The sequence below is a fragment of the Malaclemys terrapin genome, chromosome 4 (assembly GCF_027887155.1).
Source record: "Malaclemys terrapin pileata isolate rMalTer1 chromosome 4, rMalTer1.hap1, whole genome shotgun sequence".
NCBI classification, from domain to species: domain Eukaryota; kingdom Metazoa; phylum Chordata; order Testudines; family Emydidae; genus Malaclemys; species Malaclemys terrapin.
In genome coordinates, this window is record NC_071508.1 from 66,197,187 (window position 1) to 66,213,268 (window position 16,082).

The 16,082-nt window shown below is 39.0% G+C and overlaps 1 protein-coding gene across 1 annotated transcript in view; it reads right to left on the reverse strand.

Annotated features, from left to right (window-relative positions):
* Positions 1 to 16,082, reverse strand: part of ANO3 (anoctamin 3) — a 348,638-nt gene that overhangs the window by 118,728 nt on the left and 213,828 nt on the right. The window contains exons 2-3 of the mRNA XM_054026242.1: positions 9,718 to 9,924; positions 7,593 to 7,664 (exon numbers count right to left, since the gene is read on the reverse strand). Of these exons, the coding sequence (XP_053882217.1) occupies positions 7,593 to 7,664; positions 9,718 to 9,922 (277 nt within the window). The 5' untranslated portion in view covers positions 9,923 to 9,924. The remainder of the gene's footprint in view (positions 1 to 7,592; positions 7,665 to 9,717; positions 9,925 to 16,082) is intronic.

Below are 16,082 nucleotides of genomic sequence, written 5' to 3' on the forward strand. Positions count from 1 at the left end.
TTGAGATTATTTTAATTGCTAAATCATTTTTGAACAGAAGTCACTTAGCAAGTTTTATTTAAAACTTCATTAGCCTTGATTGATTGTGTGAATATAGTACTCTAAAGTCCCAAAAGCAGTATGGTAGCCATGCAGGTGGATAAATAAGCTGTTATGATCATTAATATCTGTAAATTATACTATTGCTGAGGGAAAACTTCTATATTGTACCAGTTAAATTTTTCTAGTCCTGGGAAATTAAGGTAGCAACATGAAGAAAGCAAAATAAATAAATAAATAAATAAAATAAGAGTGGTGTTTCAAAGATTTGCCTTTAATGAAATTAGGTATTTTATATATATATATATAAATGATTATTAGTATTTCAGAATGCGATACCTGCTAGATGGGCCAGCACATGATATACACTTGGCCCCATATTCCACACTCAGCAGTGAAAGCTATTTAAAGGAGTTCCAGGCATCACTCAAGAGGATGGTAGACTTCTCCTTCAGAATTGATCAAAAAAAACTTAGTCTGGTTAGTATGTTGCTTTGTTTTGTCTTCTCAGTCACATAAAAATGTGACCAGTGATTTCAGTGCTTACACAACATAGAAAGCATCTAGCCTTTGAGCATAAGCAAACTCTAAATCTAAATAGATCATTGTGAAATTCACACTGAAGGAATGTAAGATTAAAAATGATTGACCAGACTTTTTAAATTCTAGGAATCCTTTGTCTGGTAATGCCTGAAAGTACTCAGTATATAATTTGGATACATGTTTTCCCCCCCACAAGGTTTGGCCAAGTTAATACAGTATGTGTCTTCTGGATAGCAGGAAATGGGACACTAGATGGGGAGGGCTCGGCGTTATCTGGTAAAGAATTCTCTGTAGTATCTGCCTGGTGGGTCTTGCCCACATGCTCAGGGTCTAACTAACTGCCGTATTTGCAGTCAGGAAGCAATTTTCCTCTGGGTCAAATTGGCAGACACCCTCGGGGGGTTTCATTTTCCTCTGCAACATGGGGCATGGGTCACTTGCAGGTTTAAAATAGTGTAAATGGTGAATTCTCTGTAACTTGAAGTCTTTAAACCATGATTTGAGGACTTCCAATAACTCAGCCATGGGTTGGGGTCTATTACAGGAGTGGGTGAGTGAGCTTCTATAGCCTGCAATGTGCAGGGGGTCAGACTAGATGATCATGATGGTACCTTCTGACTTTAAAGTTTATGAGTCTATGGCTATGGGAGCCATTTCACATCTAATAATGCCTTCTAAGAATGCCTAAAATAGCCACCCCTGCACCTCTTGTATAAGAAAATATTGACGTATTGCTGCTCCCATTTTTACATCTTACATAATGTTGCTAAAGCTTGTGACTATTATCATGTACAGTCCTGTATGGTTTTTGTTTTAAACAAGACATAGCACATTGACAAGGAAATTTAATTTTAAAACTGCCATTAAATAAAGTAGTGGGGTGCTTCAAGGATTTTCTCTTCACTAGATAGTCTCAATCCTTAACTCTGCAGTGACTTCAATCTATAAATTTAAGGCTGGATCCTATAGTTCAGCAGGGCTGGCTTAGACTTGCTGGGGTCCGGGGCTGAAGTCTGAACCCCACTAACCAGGGCCAAAGCCAAAGCCGAGGGCTTCATCCCTGGGTGGCAGGACTCAGGTTGTGGGCCCCCTGCCTGGGGCTGAAGCCCTTGAGCTTCAGCCCCCCTGCCCGGAGCGGTGGGGCTCAGGCTTTGCCCCCTGCCGCCCACCTGGGGCAGTGGGGCTTGAGCGGACTCAGGCTTCGGTCCCACCTCCTGGGGTCATCATTTTTTTATTTATTTTAAATAATCAGAAGGGGGTTGTGGTGCAATGAAGTTAGAGAATTCCTGCGATAGTTCTTAGGTGAGAATTCCACTGAGATTATAACTTGACCCTTGGTCAAGAAATTAGCAGGCCATTTGTTTAAATGGAATGTTCAGTCCTAAAATATGCATGTTTTGTTAATAAACTGAATAGAAAAGAAACAGCAGCCTGGGAGATTTGGACAAATATATCAATATTAATTAAAATCTGTTAAACATTAAGTTTGCAAAGTCAAACATTCAAAAGTTAGGAAATATGAGATTCAGGGATGCCTATACAACCTGAATTCTGTCTCTTTGTGCATATGCATTATGATACGGTCTTTAATGACACAATCACTTTATTTTTTCAGCAGGACCCTTACCTCATTCAGGGCACAGCATGGGACAGTGTTCACTGAGTGGGTATTTTTTTTTCTTTCTTTTTAAAAAGCTCATCATTAAAGGTGCATCAGCTCCATGCTATATTTACAGAGTAGCATCTATATTCTGCACTGAATACAGAATTATTAATTACCTCATCAGGTTTTCAATGGTGCTCATCACCACAATATTTGAGCAGTTCACAAATTTTAATCTACTTATCTTCACAATAACCATGCAAGTTAACAAAGTATAATTATCCCCATTTACAGATAGGGAATCCAGGCACTATCAGCATCCTTGCTTTGGAGCCAAAAGTTCCTAGTTGAAATCCCCAGAAGAGCAGATTCCAACACAGATTCAAAATTAAACTGAAAAATAATTTTTAAAAAGTTTCCCTTTAATTACCTAACTCCCATTAATGAATCCAGCTGCGTGATCTTTAAAACTGAAAACAATTTCCTTTATAGGACTGTATGTATGTACAACCCTTCCTTGATTAACTCCCAGATTGATTATTTTACTTCACCCTTGTGCATTAGTATGCTTTTTTATCAAGCATTTCTACATCTTGACTGAAATCTAAAGATGATATAATGCTGGATTGTCAAGTATCGGGAGTAGCCGTGTTAATCTGTATCCACATAAACAACAAAGAGTCCGGTGGCACCTTAAAGGCTAACAGATTTATTTGGGCCTAAGCTTTCATGGGTAAAAAACCTCACTTCTTCAGATGCATCAAAAGCTTAGGCCCAAATAAATCTGTTAGTCTTTAAAGTGCCACCAGACTCCTTGTTGATAATGCTTGATTATATGCCGACACTGTGAAGGACTCAATCAACAGATTAGTGTGGCTACATTTCTAAGGATTCTAGAACTAAACACATTTCTTGTTTATGTGACTTTCTACATTTAAGTTGGCTCAGCTCACTGGACATGGCTTATTTTCATTAAATTAAATTTTGCATTGCATTGCACAATGCTTTGTGATACAAGATGATGGGCCAGATCCTCGGCTGGTGTAAATCACTGTTAGCTCTACTGAAGACGTGTTTGAGTTCACTTAAAGAAGTCAGAAAAGATATACCAATCAAATTCATCTGAGGAACAAGCCCAATATAAAGTAAAGGGCATTATGGACCATGTCTTTATGGGGGGAAAAAAGATGGCAGAAGGTAACTAGAAGGCAATGCTAAACATATACTTCTTTCCCCAAACAAATATCCACAGAGGATTTGATTGTCAAAGGCACAAACTTTAGTTAAGTGCCCAATTCCCATTCTGAGTCTAAGCCCCATTAGAATGGCTTTGAAAATCTATCCCAGAATGTTTAGTGCGGGAGTAGTGTTTTGTAATGGAATGACATCAGTGTGTTCTTGCAACTTTCAACTTCCCTGTTTCTCATGTAATTGTTCTAGAGGAAATCTATACTTTCAATTTTGCCTATACTTTGTTTATTATGCAGCATTTTTTTAAAAAAATATTTATTTATTCTTATAGTACATGGAAAATAAATACTACAGGAATGAGAATGCTTCCTTTCCTCACTTTTTACAATTTCTTTTAGATTGTGCACAAAATTGTTCGCACACACACACACACACACACACAAAAGACTTCTTTAATGCTCATATGAGAACGTCTCCTTTAGCATCAGACATCAGAGGTACTATCAGCTCACAGAGAGATGAGTTGCACCTATTGCTCTAGTGGAAGATGGCAGTATTCTGAGTGCACACGATCCCAGATTTAATCCTCACCATTGATCAGTTTCCTATGCATTTGTGACCAGTTTGCAAAATGTAACAATCCTTACACTTGCTAACTGCTGTACTGACCCCTTAGTTGTGAGTCCTCCCCTTCAGAAAGAAATCACTGGAGGCTAGAAAAGGCCCCAGAGACTCTGAATAATCAAAAGCCAGGAACAATAAGTTGAATGAGTAGCAGATTGAGGAGAAACAGTGCTAAAGTTTGAGGGTCAGATTAACAGCTCTATGAGTAATGGAGAGGTTAGTCAAATCTCTAAGCTTATGCTCTGCAAAGCTCCTGTCTCCCCCATTAACATAAGGATCCTCAGACTCTGTATACTGACTGTGAGGCATTAGAGAAAATACCATGCCAGAGTCCTAAAGATGAGGTACTGCATAACCGTGCCCTCAGTGTCGAAGCACCTGGTTTGATACCCCCAACCAGAAGGTTCCCTATACCTGCAACAAATTTAGGGCCTTATCCAAAGCCCAATGAAATCAATAGGAGTCTTTCCATTGACTCCAGGTGACCTTTGGATCAGAATCTTAATTCTTCTCTCGTGTTCATAGCTACCACTCAAACTAAAGAAAACACCACATAGAAGGATACATCTTTAAAAAGAAGCAGCTATAATGCTACCTAATTAAAAATTTACCACACTCTGCTGCCTAATTAAAAATTTACCCCACACACTTAATTTCAGCCCCATCTTTAGTATTCTCATGGGGCAGTTGTAAGAGGTTCACTGAGGAAATGAATCCCATTAATCAAGTGTATTATGCAAGCTACATCAAAATGTACTAGCACTGACTAAAGCATTTAACAGTGCTTTGTCATCCTCACTTGTTTAGAGATCAACACTTTAAAAGCAAGATCCTTCTGCTTCCTGTTGTTCAGAATGAAAAGGAAAAATGGACTCTGCAATCTTACTTCATGATAGGTAACTTAAAAGAGATCAGTAGGCAAACAGCATTTTAAAACGTATTGGTTACTTCAGTTTTTATTTTTAGTCACACTTTGGATTTATCTGGTGTCCTTTGGTAAACAAACCCGAAAGCTTGATTTCTATTTTAAAATCGTTTTCACTGTTTATTTTTGGATTTTATTTTCCATTTATATCATTTTCTTCTTGCTTGAACAAAGCAAATACAACATTCTACTCTCAGTTACATTGCTGTAAAGCCAAAGCAATTCCATGGAGTAATCCTGGATTTACTCCAATGTAACTGAAGGCACATTTTAGTCCAGAGTGTGTGAGCAGTTCTGCTGACCACATGTGCTGAACAGGCAGCATCTCACCTGTGACGCTGGGCAATATCACAATAATAACTTAATCCCCAGCAACCAAGCCCCTTAATTCTTTCCACTAAGGGCTGGTCTGCAGCCTACACAATTTTTGTACTAATTAAACTATATCTATTTAGAAACAGATGCAATTCCCCTAGGGTGGATGCAGCTATTCTAGGATTAAGATGCTTACGTTGATATAGCATATTTCAGTACATTTAAATCAATATACTAAAAGCACTTCAAAATTATGTATAGACAAGCCATAAGAATCAACTTCTGAAGAAGCTGAGCAGGTGCTGGTTACTGAGTGGAGAGTACAGCAGTCCAGAAGTTAAATGGCACAGAATGGGCAAGGACAAGGTGGGTCCCCAGTGGATGCTGGCTGTCTCATCCATCTCAGTAAGGTTTAAGCTCAGATGCTCAGTGATAAAAAATGTCAGCCATGTTAACTATTTCATCCTTCATGTATAAAAGGCCAGAGGGGGTCTCAGATCAGCACAGTTCACTGTAAGTGACATCTTATTTTGATACCATAAAGTGGGTGGTATTGTGGAAATGCCACCATATATTTCCCCCCCAAAATCAAGAAGCACCCAAGTCACAGGATCTCAGCAGAGCCCATGGGCATACTATTAAAACAAAATCAAATCATGAATTTTAAGCCAATCTCATAATTTTTCAGCCCGAGTCATGATTTTGGAATAGCAATTCAGATTGCTAAACTGCCAAGGAGGCAACTACACTAATGAGCCAACACTCCCATTCTGATTGCCACTTGCCCCCTTTTAATCATAAAGGCCCACCTACCTTACCAAATACTATATTCAGGGCAATGAGAGAAATCAATGCTGAAATATTTGGTTGATAAGAATTATAGAAATGCCTCTAACTGAAAATAAACAACAGGAGTGTGCATGAAGACTGATCCGTTGTGGGAGTATGAAACTGCTATTTTTAGTCATCATATTGAGTGTGACCAAAAGTTTTAATAGTTGCTTAAGCTACATCCACAAAATACATATGCTTGTGCTCACAGATAATTGCATGTGCACACAATTCAGATGTGTGTATACACAACTACCTATGTTGTGTACATCAATGTATAATTTTACACAGTTACTATTTGTGTGTGCATGTACACTCATTTTGTAGGCGCACATAAGATACCTACTTTAAGGTCAGGCTTGACAAAGCCCTGACTGGGATGATTTAGTTGGGAATTGGTCCTGCTTTGAGCAGGGGGTTGGACTAGATGACCTCCTGAGGTCCCTTCCAACCCTAATATTCTAGGATTCTTTTGAAACAGGTCTAGGAGTGACTTCTCCCTGATATTCTTTGATCTTCAAAAAGATTTAAGTGACCTCATCATTAGGATAAATATGCCCCAAATAAAATAATTTTCTGATATATATTTGCAAAACTGCAATAATTTGTGTGTGTTTTCTCTAGAACTTAAGTATAATTCTTTTCTTTAAAAAAGTCCCTGCAGCATTCATGAGCCATCCTAAAACACATTGCATGTGAAAAATAAGAAATAGTAACAAGGAAACTAATTTAAATGGTAAACTTCTGAGAGATCATATTATAAATTACAGTGATAGAAAAAAGTTATTTTCATGAGTATGAAAAATATCTTCACAATATTTAAAAGTATCTGATAAGAGTGTGGAAAAATCTATACATTTACATCTTACATTCTATTGCTTATTCTCTTGAAATTCCATGGAAGTGCTTTCCAAATTGGCAAAGGAAAAATTAATAGAGGCCCATTTAAAACACCAGAAGACAGGCGGTAAATTAGGACTAGAAAGCTTGATGGAATTTCTATTAATTCTTTTGAGATCTACATGAAACCATATAATCAATTCTCTCCTGTCAGCAACTCTCTCATCTTACTGAAAATATTTCAAAGTTTTCCATGAAACAAATTAAAAATGTATGTTCATATATCCTGTGTGTCTGTGTTTCCTTGCAGAGTCAATATTTCTTATGTAATCTGTTATTTTGCAGATTTTATTTTTGCAAGTTTGGTATCTATTTCCAACTCCAAACCCCTCTGATATTATAATTAATATACTCTTTTGGAGTGAATGAAAGGAGGAAGTGTCAATGCACTTCGACTACAAACATAAGTTGTCAACATGTATACATGAATTTTTAATGAACAAAAAAAGCCTACCAACATTTTGAAAATAATCCCTATATGTTGTTTTAATTTATCAAGGTCTGCCTTTTCACACAAAAATTGGAAGTTCAGTTTCAAGAATGGAGGTTTCGACCAAGAGAGTTAAACGAGAAAAACAAATTTTAAAAATAACTGCCGCTTGAAATAACAAAGAAACTCACCTAAAAATGAATCACTGTATTCTGTATTAGACAACTTGAGTAAGTTGTTTTCCAGGGTCTCCATCACTTTAGCTGAAATAAATGTAAGATTCCATCAATGTAATCTTTTTGTGTTGCAAACATAGAAAATGTCTGGCAGCTATACACTCAGAATGGCCAAAGCAAGGCATTAAATGTACTGATAAACTTTGTAGAGCATTTTCTGCTACTGATAACAGACCATCATTGAATTATCAGTGCCTGTGATTCTCTTCCTGCTGAAGCTTAAACTCATGTTAAAAATATTCAGCTATTATCACATTTGAAGGAGAATGGCTCACAGTTTGGTAATAAAAGCTGGTCAAATTCTTTATCTGATCGTTTTTGCAATATTCTTCAAATGCTGCTAATTATTCAATGAATAATTGTTGTAATTGTTTGCCCAATTCCACTGGTAAAAACTCTGTTTCTTTGGAATTTCACATGGGAATGGCACTACTACCTGTCTCACCAGTCCAGGGAGGACATCCCATATCAGAGTCTGTTTCAAGCCCTTGCCTCAGGCCTGAGTTTATTGGTTAAACAAAAATGAAGGCAAAATACTGCTATGGCAGTTCCCAAAAAAGGCTTTCCCCTTACCTCTCACATGCCAGAGCCATCCAGGTCCTTGCTCTGATCCCAGGAATCCTGCAATAGCCTATTTGATCCCTGAAGTTCTCATTCCCCAGGCCATCTGCCTGCAAGTCAAATGGCTAGGCTCCTATAGTGGGTGAAAGAACCTACCTGCTCCCTGCAGGTCTCTAGCTCAACTGAGCTTTCACAAGCTTTTATAGGACCAGGCTATCCAACTGACCCCTAGATTCACAGCCTCAGCTGGGAGGCAGTTGATTAGTCACAGGCTGGGCCCATCTCTCTTTAAAGGCCCGTCACCCTGTGACCGTGACATGCACTGGCTCTGACTTATGTTGCTAACTGAAATATTTTAAAGTCATTTTATAGGTTTTTACTAAGTTGGATTTGAGCTTGTGATGTGGAAGATTGATTTAAACCTCACATCACAAACCAGACCTGGAGAACAAAAGATAAGCTCACACAAGTATTTGAGGGGACTAAACAACAAAGAAGGAGAGGAATTAAAAGAGCACACCTAAGTTGTGTATAAATAGAAAATTTAAAAGCAGCTGGCAAGCAGGCCAAGTGTGAACCTGGAAGTTCTCAATGTAGTATATACAAGCACCACCATCAACAAAACATACATTGCATGAACAGATACAATCTGCATCAGTTTGTGAATAAATACATGCATCTGCCATTATGCTCTTAAATCATTATCAATTAGCAGCTTCTAAACTTAATGATTCTGGAAACGGTGACAAAAAAACAATAGATGCAGATAAAAGCCAAGACCCCAATCCTGCTATGTGCATGCTGACCCTTATGCCTTTATGGAGTCCCATTTATTTCAATGGGGTTCTTTTTGTGGGGGCTTTGTCTGCTTGGAGCCAGTTTCAACTGGAGATATCCATTGTCCTCCCTATTTACAGGTTTGCCGTTGTCAAGGGCCATTTCTAATCTGGTGCATTGTGCATTCACTCTAAGGTATATTTTTAGATTACATACTATAAATACATTGGGTGAACTCCAGGGCACATTGAAGTCCATAGGAGCTTCACCGTTACCTTTATTGGGGCCAGGATTTCACACAATATTTTCAGTATGTATTGTAAAACCATAACTCATGATCAAGGAGCAGCTGCCTCTATTTTTCTAAGATCCCCTTAATGAAATAATTTCCAGGCATTCTTTAAATATTAAATAAGTTATACAGGAGCACAGATACTACAGTGATTCATCTAAGTATTGTGAAGTCTTTAAGAAAAACAACACTTACACTTATCACTTTCTATAAGCATCTCTAGTATTATGGAAACTTTTCAAGATCAAAAGAGTAACAAATACTTCTATTCTTTTTGCGGTTACAGACTAACGCAGCTGCTACCCTGAAACCTTTCAAGATCAAGTTATTGTATTTTATTATGATTTCACAATTTTCCCAAAAATAAGCATTACAAACTCAGGCACATCAGAGTTTAGGAAAAAACATATACTGGAGGGAAGATGGTATAATTAAAGGATAACTACTCACCTCGTTCTGACACTACATTGACTGTAGCTGTTGAAGTGCCTGCACTCAGAGGCCGAGCCTGTGGCTGGAGCCTATTTGGTTGAAGAAATGAAGAATGTTTGCTCAGACTGTGAGGGTGTGTTTGGCTCTGTGCTAAGCATGGCATGGATCTTCTAGAGGGCTTCAATGGAGGCTCTTTCACTGTCTCACTCCTGCTTGTGTTCATACCTGAAACATCCAAAATATATAGAATCAGAAGCTATGTAGTATTATGTGTTTTTTAAAAAAGAGAAAGGTAAGCATCTGGATTGAATTAGGAAGTTTCAAGAGTATTTTTTGTCTACTGACTAAGTAACTTTTCAATGATATTTTATACTGTTCTACCATATAGAACATTTCATCCATAAATATCAAAGTGCTTTCCAAGTGTTAATTGAACCTCACAACACCCCTGTGAATCAGGCAAAAGTATTTTTGTACCTCCATGATAAGTGAGTAAATGAAGGTACAGAGACTATATTTTCAGGCGGGCAATTGCTTTTTCATAGGTTCGAACCTGCAAAAGTTGTATTAGCATTCTGATACCTGCAGGTGAAATGTAGTTCAAAACTGCATTTTTGCTCCTCTAAGACTCTGACTAAAAGTGAAAATTAATTGAGAGGTGCAAGTCTTCTGACTTTCCTTTGCAATTTAAAGTACAAATTTTTCACAACTGCAGGAGACATAAAAGGTTGCCACTTTATTTCTATATAAGAAGGCCTTCTCATCCAGAAGAGTGGGTCTTTCAGTTTTGAAGGCAACTACTAGCCACAAAAGGAAAAGTTGATCTTTCTGAGCCACAACTCCAATATCTTAGTGTCTTTGGAACACACCAGAAAGTCAGAGTGCAAGATATGAACAAAAACCAATATACAGACGTAAAGCTCCCAAAACAAACTTCCTGAGTGGGCACTGAATTTGTCACAGAGAATGACAGATGAGTGACACCAAGCTATTAAAAAATAAATCTCTGACTTTGACAAAATCACCCCCCCGTCTCTCTCTCTCTCTCACACACACACACACACACTCTCTTCCCCTATCTACCAAGGAAGATCAGCAGATCTCACTACCACCATTATGCAGGGGAATACTGGGAAGACATGGAGTTATTTATTCTAAGCCAAAGGGTATGCTAAGCACCTCACAGAGCGAAGTTTAGATATGGTCCATGGCCTCAAGAATTTATCATCCAGAATTAGATGTAACATAATGAATGAGGGTGAGAACAACAAACTGTTAGAGAAGGGTGAATTGAGACAGGATTACAATAAAATAATGCAAGAATTCATATGCACTGCTCAGTGACATCATCTTTCTTTTCTTATTTGCTTTCCTCTAGTCTTGTATGCTTTACATTGGGCATGAATTATTAAGGCGCATTTACTGGAGTCGAGTGGTTTGGATTGGCAAACAGTTCTCCAAAGCACATGTAATCAGAATCTAACTAACAAATGTACTGCCCTACTTAGTGTCCATCTCTTTAGTCCATATACACGGATGTGAAAATTGTTTCACAATATGTTCAACAATTTAGAGAGTGTTTTCTGTCAATATATGTAACTTTCAACACTGAGGTATTTAGACATGAAACATAAAAAAAAAAAAAAATCAAATGTAGTCTTTCAACACATACTCTTTGTGCTTTATATCTCTGTGACTTTTAGCTTAGTGGTCAGGCTTTTTGCTTCTCCTCAGAAGAGTAAAGCATATTCAATAAAGCCCTACTCTGCTATTTATTTGTGTGCCATTTGCTCTTAAAGGCCCTAAACACTTCATTCCTATTTATCAGGAAGTTCTCCTTAGGACAATATACTAGATAAGTTAGCTTATCAACTTGCTGTCAGAGTTAGTAATTAGGAAACGTTAAATCAGCTTTTGAAAATACAGCAAGAAAACTTATCTATCCTATGGACCCAAATTCTTCCCTCTAAAGCTTGCTTGCTGTATTTTTTTTTTTTTTTTTTTTTTACTGAAATATCACAGTATGAGAGGGTTGAATGATTTAATAGCTCTGATGATGAATCAACTGCACATCACTTTTGTTAAAATGCATTATGAGATTCTAAACATGTAAGTCAGGTGGCCTTATGCCACTCCAGTTAACAGTAATTCATTTTTCAAAGCACACTTTGGTGGCATGACTAGCACACTCTGAGAAGAGCATGATAAAATATTATTTCCCAACAGAAGATATAGACCTTTCCTTTTTAGAGTGTAATTTTACCAGTACTCATCTTATTTTACATTGTTCCTCAAAAAATGATTTGCTCAATGTGACAGGTCCTCAGACAACTGACACTTTAAAGCAATTCTAAAGGTTTGAGTTTTTCCAGTAGTAAGTTGCAAATGCATATATGCTTGTAAACAGATACCACATGCAGTTACCATAATTAAATAACTCAATCAAGACTCCACTTTAATAATGATAATCTGCACTCACCATAGATCCCAGACATTGTAAAACTCTCTAAATATTTCAGATACTGTAAAGCTAGTCTGTACATTTTAAATGCAATATAAGAACGAATAGAGCATTCTCAATCAGATTAAAATTCATTAGCATTTTAATAAGACTTAAATCCAACATTTTCATTAATTTTAACCCAAGTCTGGAATATTATACATCCTTCACACATTATGGCAGAAGAGTGAATACAGAAAGCCAAATACATAAATTCCATTGTCTTGCTTATGTGCCCAGATCTGCCAAAATGTTTTAGCTACATAGGTGCCGCCCAGGGCTGCCCAGAGGATTCAGGGGGCCTGGGGCAAAGCAATTTCAGGGGCCCCTTCCATAAAAAAACGTTGCAATACCATAGACTACTATATTCTCATGGGGGCCCCTGCGGGGCTCAGGGCAAATTGCCCCACTTGCCCCCCCTCTGGGCAACCCTGGTGCCGCAAAATTGATGCCAAGAAACACCAATAATGAATTTGAGGCAGGGGTCTTCTGCAGAGCCGGCTCTAGGTTTTTTGGCTCCCCCCACCTTTTTTTGGGAGGGGCTTTTACACATTTGCACTTTGCGATGTTGTAGCCAGAGCAGTGGCAGCAGCGTTGATGGATGCAGCACACAAAGGAGTGAGTGGCCGGTGAGGGAGCGCAGCCGCTGCCCAAGGCACAGAGACGCTCTGGGGGAACCGGGAGGCATGTGGGGGCAGCGAGGGCCGGGTCTCTCTGGCAGTCCTGGCTGGGATGCTGAGGGTTGGCTCCGGCCCAGCGGAGAAGGGATGTTCCCTGCAGGGCAGCGCTGCCGCTGGCTCCGATTGATGCTCTGGCAGAGGCGAAAGTAAGCCGGTATGATCTGGTACGGTAAGGACTGGACCGGCTTCTCCGGTTGGAAGGACTTTTCTAGTTATATTATATTCTGATGCTAGTGGGGTCAACAGAATGGTTTTCTAATTACAGGACGGATTGTTTTGGTCTTAAATTTAAGGAGGGTTGCACAGGTGTTGCTAGGAACATAATGCAAAGATCAATGTAATTGAATGACGGAAATACCCCAGCCCAGCCTGACTCTCAGTGTATGTCTACACAGTTGCTCGGAGGTGAGATTACTAGTGTGGGTAGACAGATTAATACTAGCGCAGCTCAAGTGGTGGACCCTCAGGCACTGGCAGAGGCTCAAGCAAGTCACCCAAGTCCAAGCTTGCCCAACCCCCTGGGTCCGAACTTGGGTGACTGTCCCGAGTTATTGCCAGGGCCGCAGTGTCCACCCTAATATTTTTAGTGCACTAGTGAGAGAGCCTCTCAACCCACAATGGGAATCTCACCTCCTAGCTTCCGTGTAGACATACATTGCAAAGGCTAGGAGAGAGGTGTGAAATTTGAAAGGCGGCTTTCTGAGAGCAGTAACACTGCTCTACAGCCAAAATGCTTCTGAAATAAATGTAGTCAAACTTTACTAATTCTGGGTCACTGAGAACGAAAATGATGCTTAAAATTGTTGATTGGCTCTAGTTTTCAAGATATGCTATTGGGTCAGTATATACGACCCTTGACTTGGGAATGGCGGAGGATAAGTGAGTTATAAAGGGAAGGGATCTCAATTTGAACCAGAAATTACTAAAATACATCTTTGACTGGATCTATGAATAAATCTATGACTAGGTTTGGACAGTACTTGCTTTTTAGGCAAAACAATGAATGATGCAATCTGAAGCTGGTATTGCGTCATACATGATATGAATTGCATCATGTTCTTCCTAGAAGTCATGGATGATGCAATCATAACGAAGCTTACATCACTCTGCTGAACAAATTGCCCTATATCAGCTCTAGAAATCATATAGTGTCATGCTCTCTTATTTGTCAGTGTTTGATTTTGCAAAGGGACACATTTCTGTTTAGCCAAAGTGAGCAGAGATGCCTTGGACTTGTGTGAACAGTGCAGATAACTTCTGCTAGGTTTGTGGTGAAGTGACTTTTGCATCACAAAAGCGCAGTATAACCACTATGGTTAAGAAAGCCTCTCACCTTTATTTTGGCTGCAAAATTGGAGATCAGGACAAGAAGTGGGCCCCACACATATGCTGCAACACTTGTGCAACAAATCTTCGCCAGTGGTTGAACAGGAAAAGGAAATCTATGCCTTTTGCAGTGCCAATGATTTGGAGAGAGCCAACAGATCATACCAGCAATTGTTACTTCTGCATGGTGCCTCCAGTTGGGAAAGGTGTGTCAAAGAAGAAAAAGTGGACTGTGCATTATCCAAACATTCCATCAGCTATACGCCCAGTACCCCTTGGAGAAGGACTGCCAGTTCCTGATGCACCAGAATCATTCTCACTTGAGTCAGACGAGGAAGAGGAAGAGGATGAAACTTCCTGTCCTGAACCATCAATGTTACAGGACCCACATTTTCTCCCATCCTCCTCCTCTGAACCACACCTCATAACACAAGGTGAACTGAATGACCTTGTCAGGGATTTGGAACTACCCAAGAGTAAGGCAGAGCTGTTGGGCTCCAGACTACAACAGTGGAATCTCCTGGCAGGTGATGTTAGGGTTTCCATATTCCGTGACCGTCAAAAGGATCTTGTCCCATTCTTCTTCATGGAAGGTGATCTTGTAGCCTGCAACAACATCGATGGTGTGATGGCAGCCCTCCACATCGTTCACGATCCAGATGAGTGGAGACTGTTCATGGATTCATCGAAGACGAGTCTTAAAGCTGTTTTACTGCATAATGGCATTGTTTTGCCATCAATTCCAGTTGTTCATGCAGTCCATATGAAGGAAACCTATGACAACATGAAACAACTTTTGAGGTGCATAAACTATGACCAACATCAGTGGCAGCTTAGTGGCGATCTGAAGGTTGTTGCTCTCTTGCTTGGTCTGCAGACTGGATACACAAAGTACTGCTGTTTTCCCTGTGAATGGATAGTCATGCAAGAGATTCCCACTACATCAAGAAAGATTGGCCACTCCGACAGTCATTGGAGCCTGGGAGGAAAAGTGTTCAGCATACACCACTTGTTGAATCAATGAAGATTTTGTTACCCCCTTACACATCAAGCTGGGTCTGATGAAGAACTTTGTCAAGGCCATTGACAAAACACAAGCAGCTTTCAAGTACCTCCGTGGAAAATTTCCAAGGTTAAGTGAAGCTAAGATAAAGGAAGGTGTCTTTGTTGGTCCTCAGATTCGTGAAGTTCTTCGAGATGATGCATTTGACCATGCACTGCGTGGCAAGGAAAAGACGGCATGGAAAGCCTTCCAGTTAGTGCAATAAATTCTCACAGAAACAACAAGGCAGACAACTACAGGTTGTTGGTGGAAAACCTCCTCAAGGCATACAAAAGCCTTGGTTGCAACATGTCACTAAAGGTACATTTTTTGCACTCTCATCTAGATTTTTTTTCCAGGACATTGCAACAATGGAGAAACGCTATCAGGGCAAATGGAGCCCATCAATGCTTGCAGACTATTGCTGGACAGTGACAAGAGATGCTCCATTTAATGAATACAAGGGACAAGCCAAGAAGCGCCGAGTAGACACTGAATAGAACTAAACTATGTACATAAATTTATTATGAAACAAAAGGCAAAAAACTATTTATTTATATAACCCTTTTGCTGATTTTTAAAGTGTTACATAAACAGGACAGGTGAAATATTATCATGTAAAGCAACCATAAACACATGAAAAGACCTAGGTTTACAATTTATGATTAAAACTCTACTATCTACACAATATACATAGACATAAAATGTAAAAACTTAATATCTTAGAAACAGTAGCCAATCCGTTGTTTTAATTGTCATATTTGAATTCAGCACATCAAAATACATAATAAATAGCACATTTTATCTCTGAAGCAGACAACTTCTCATAAATTGT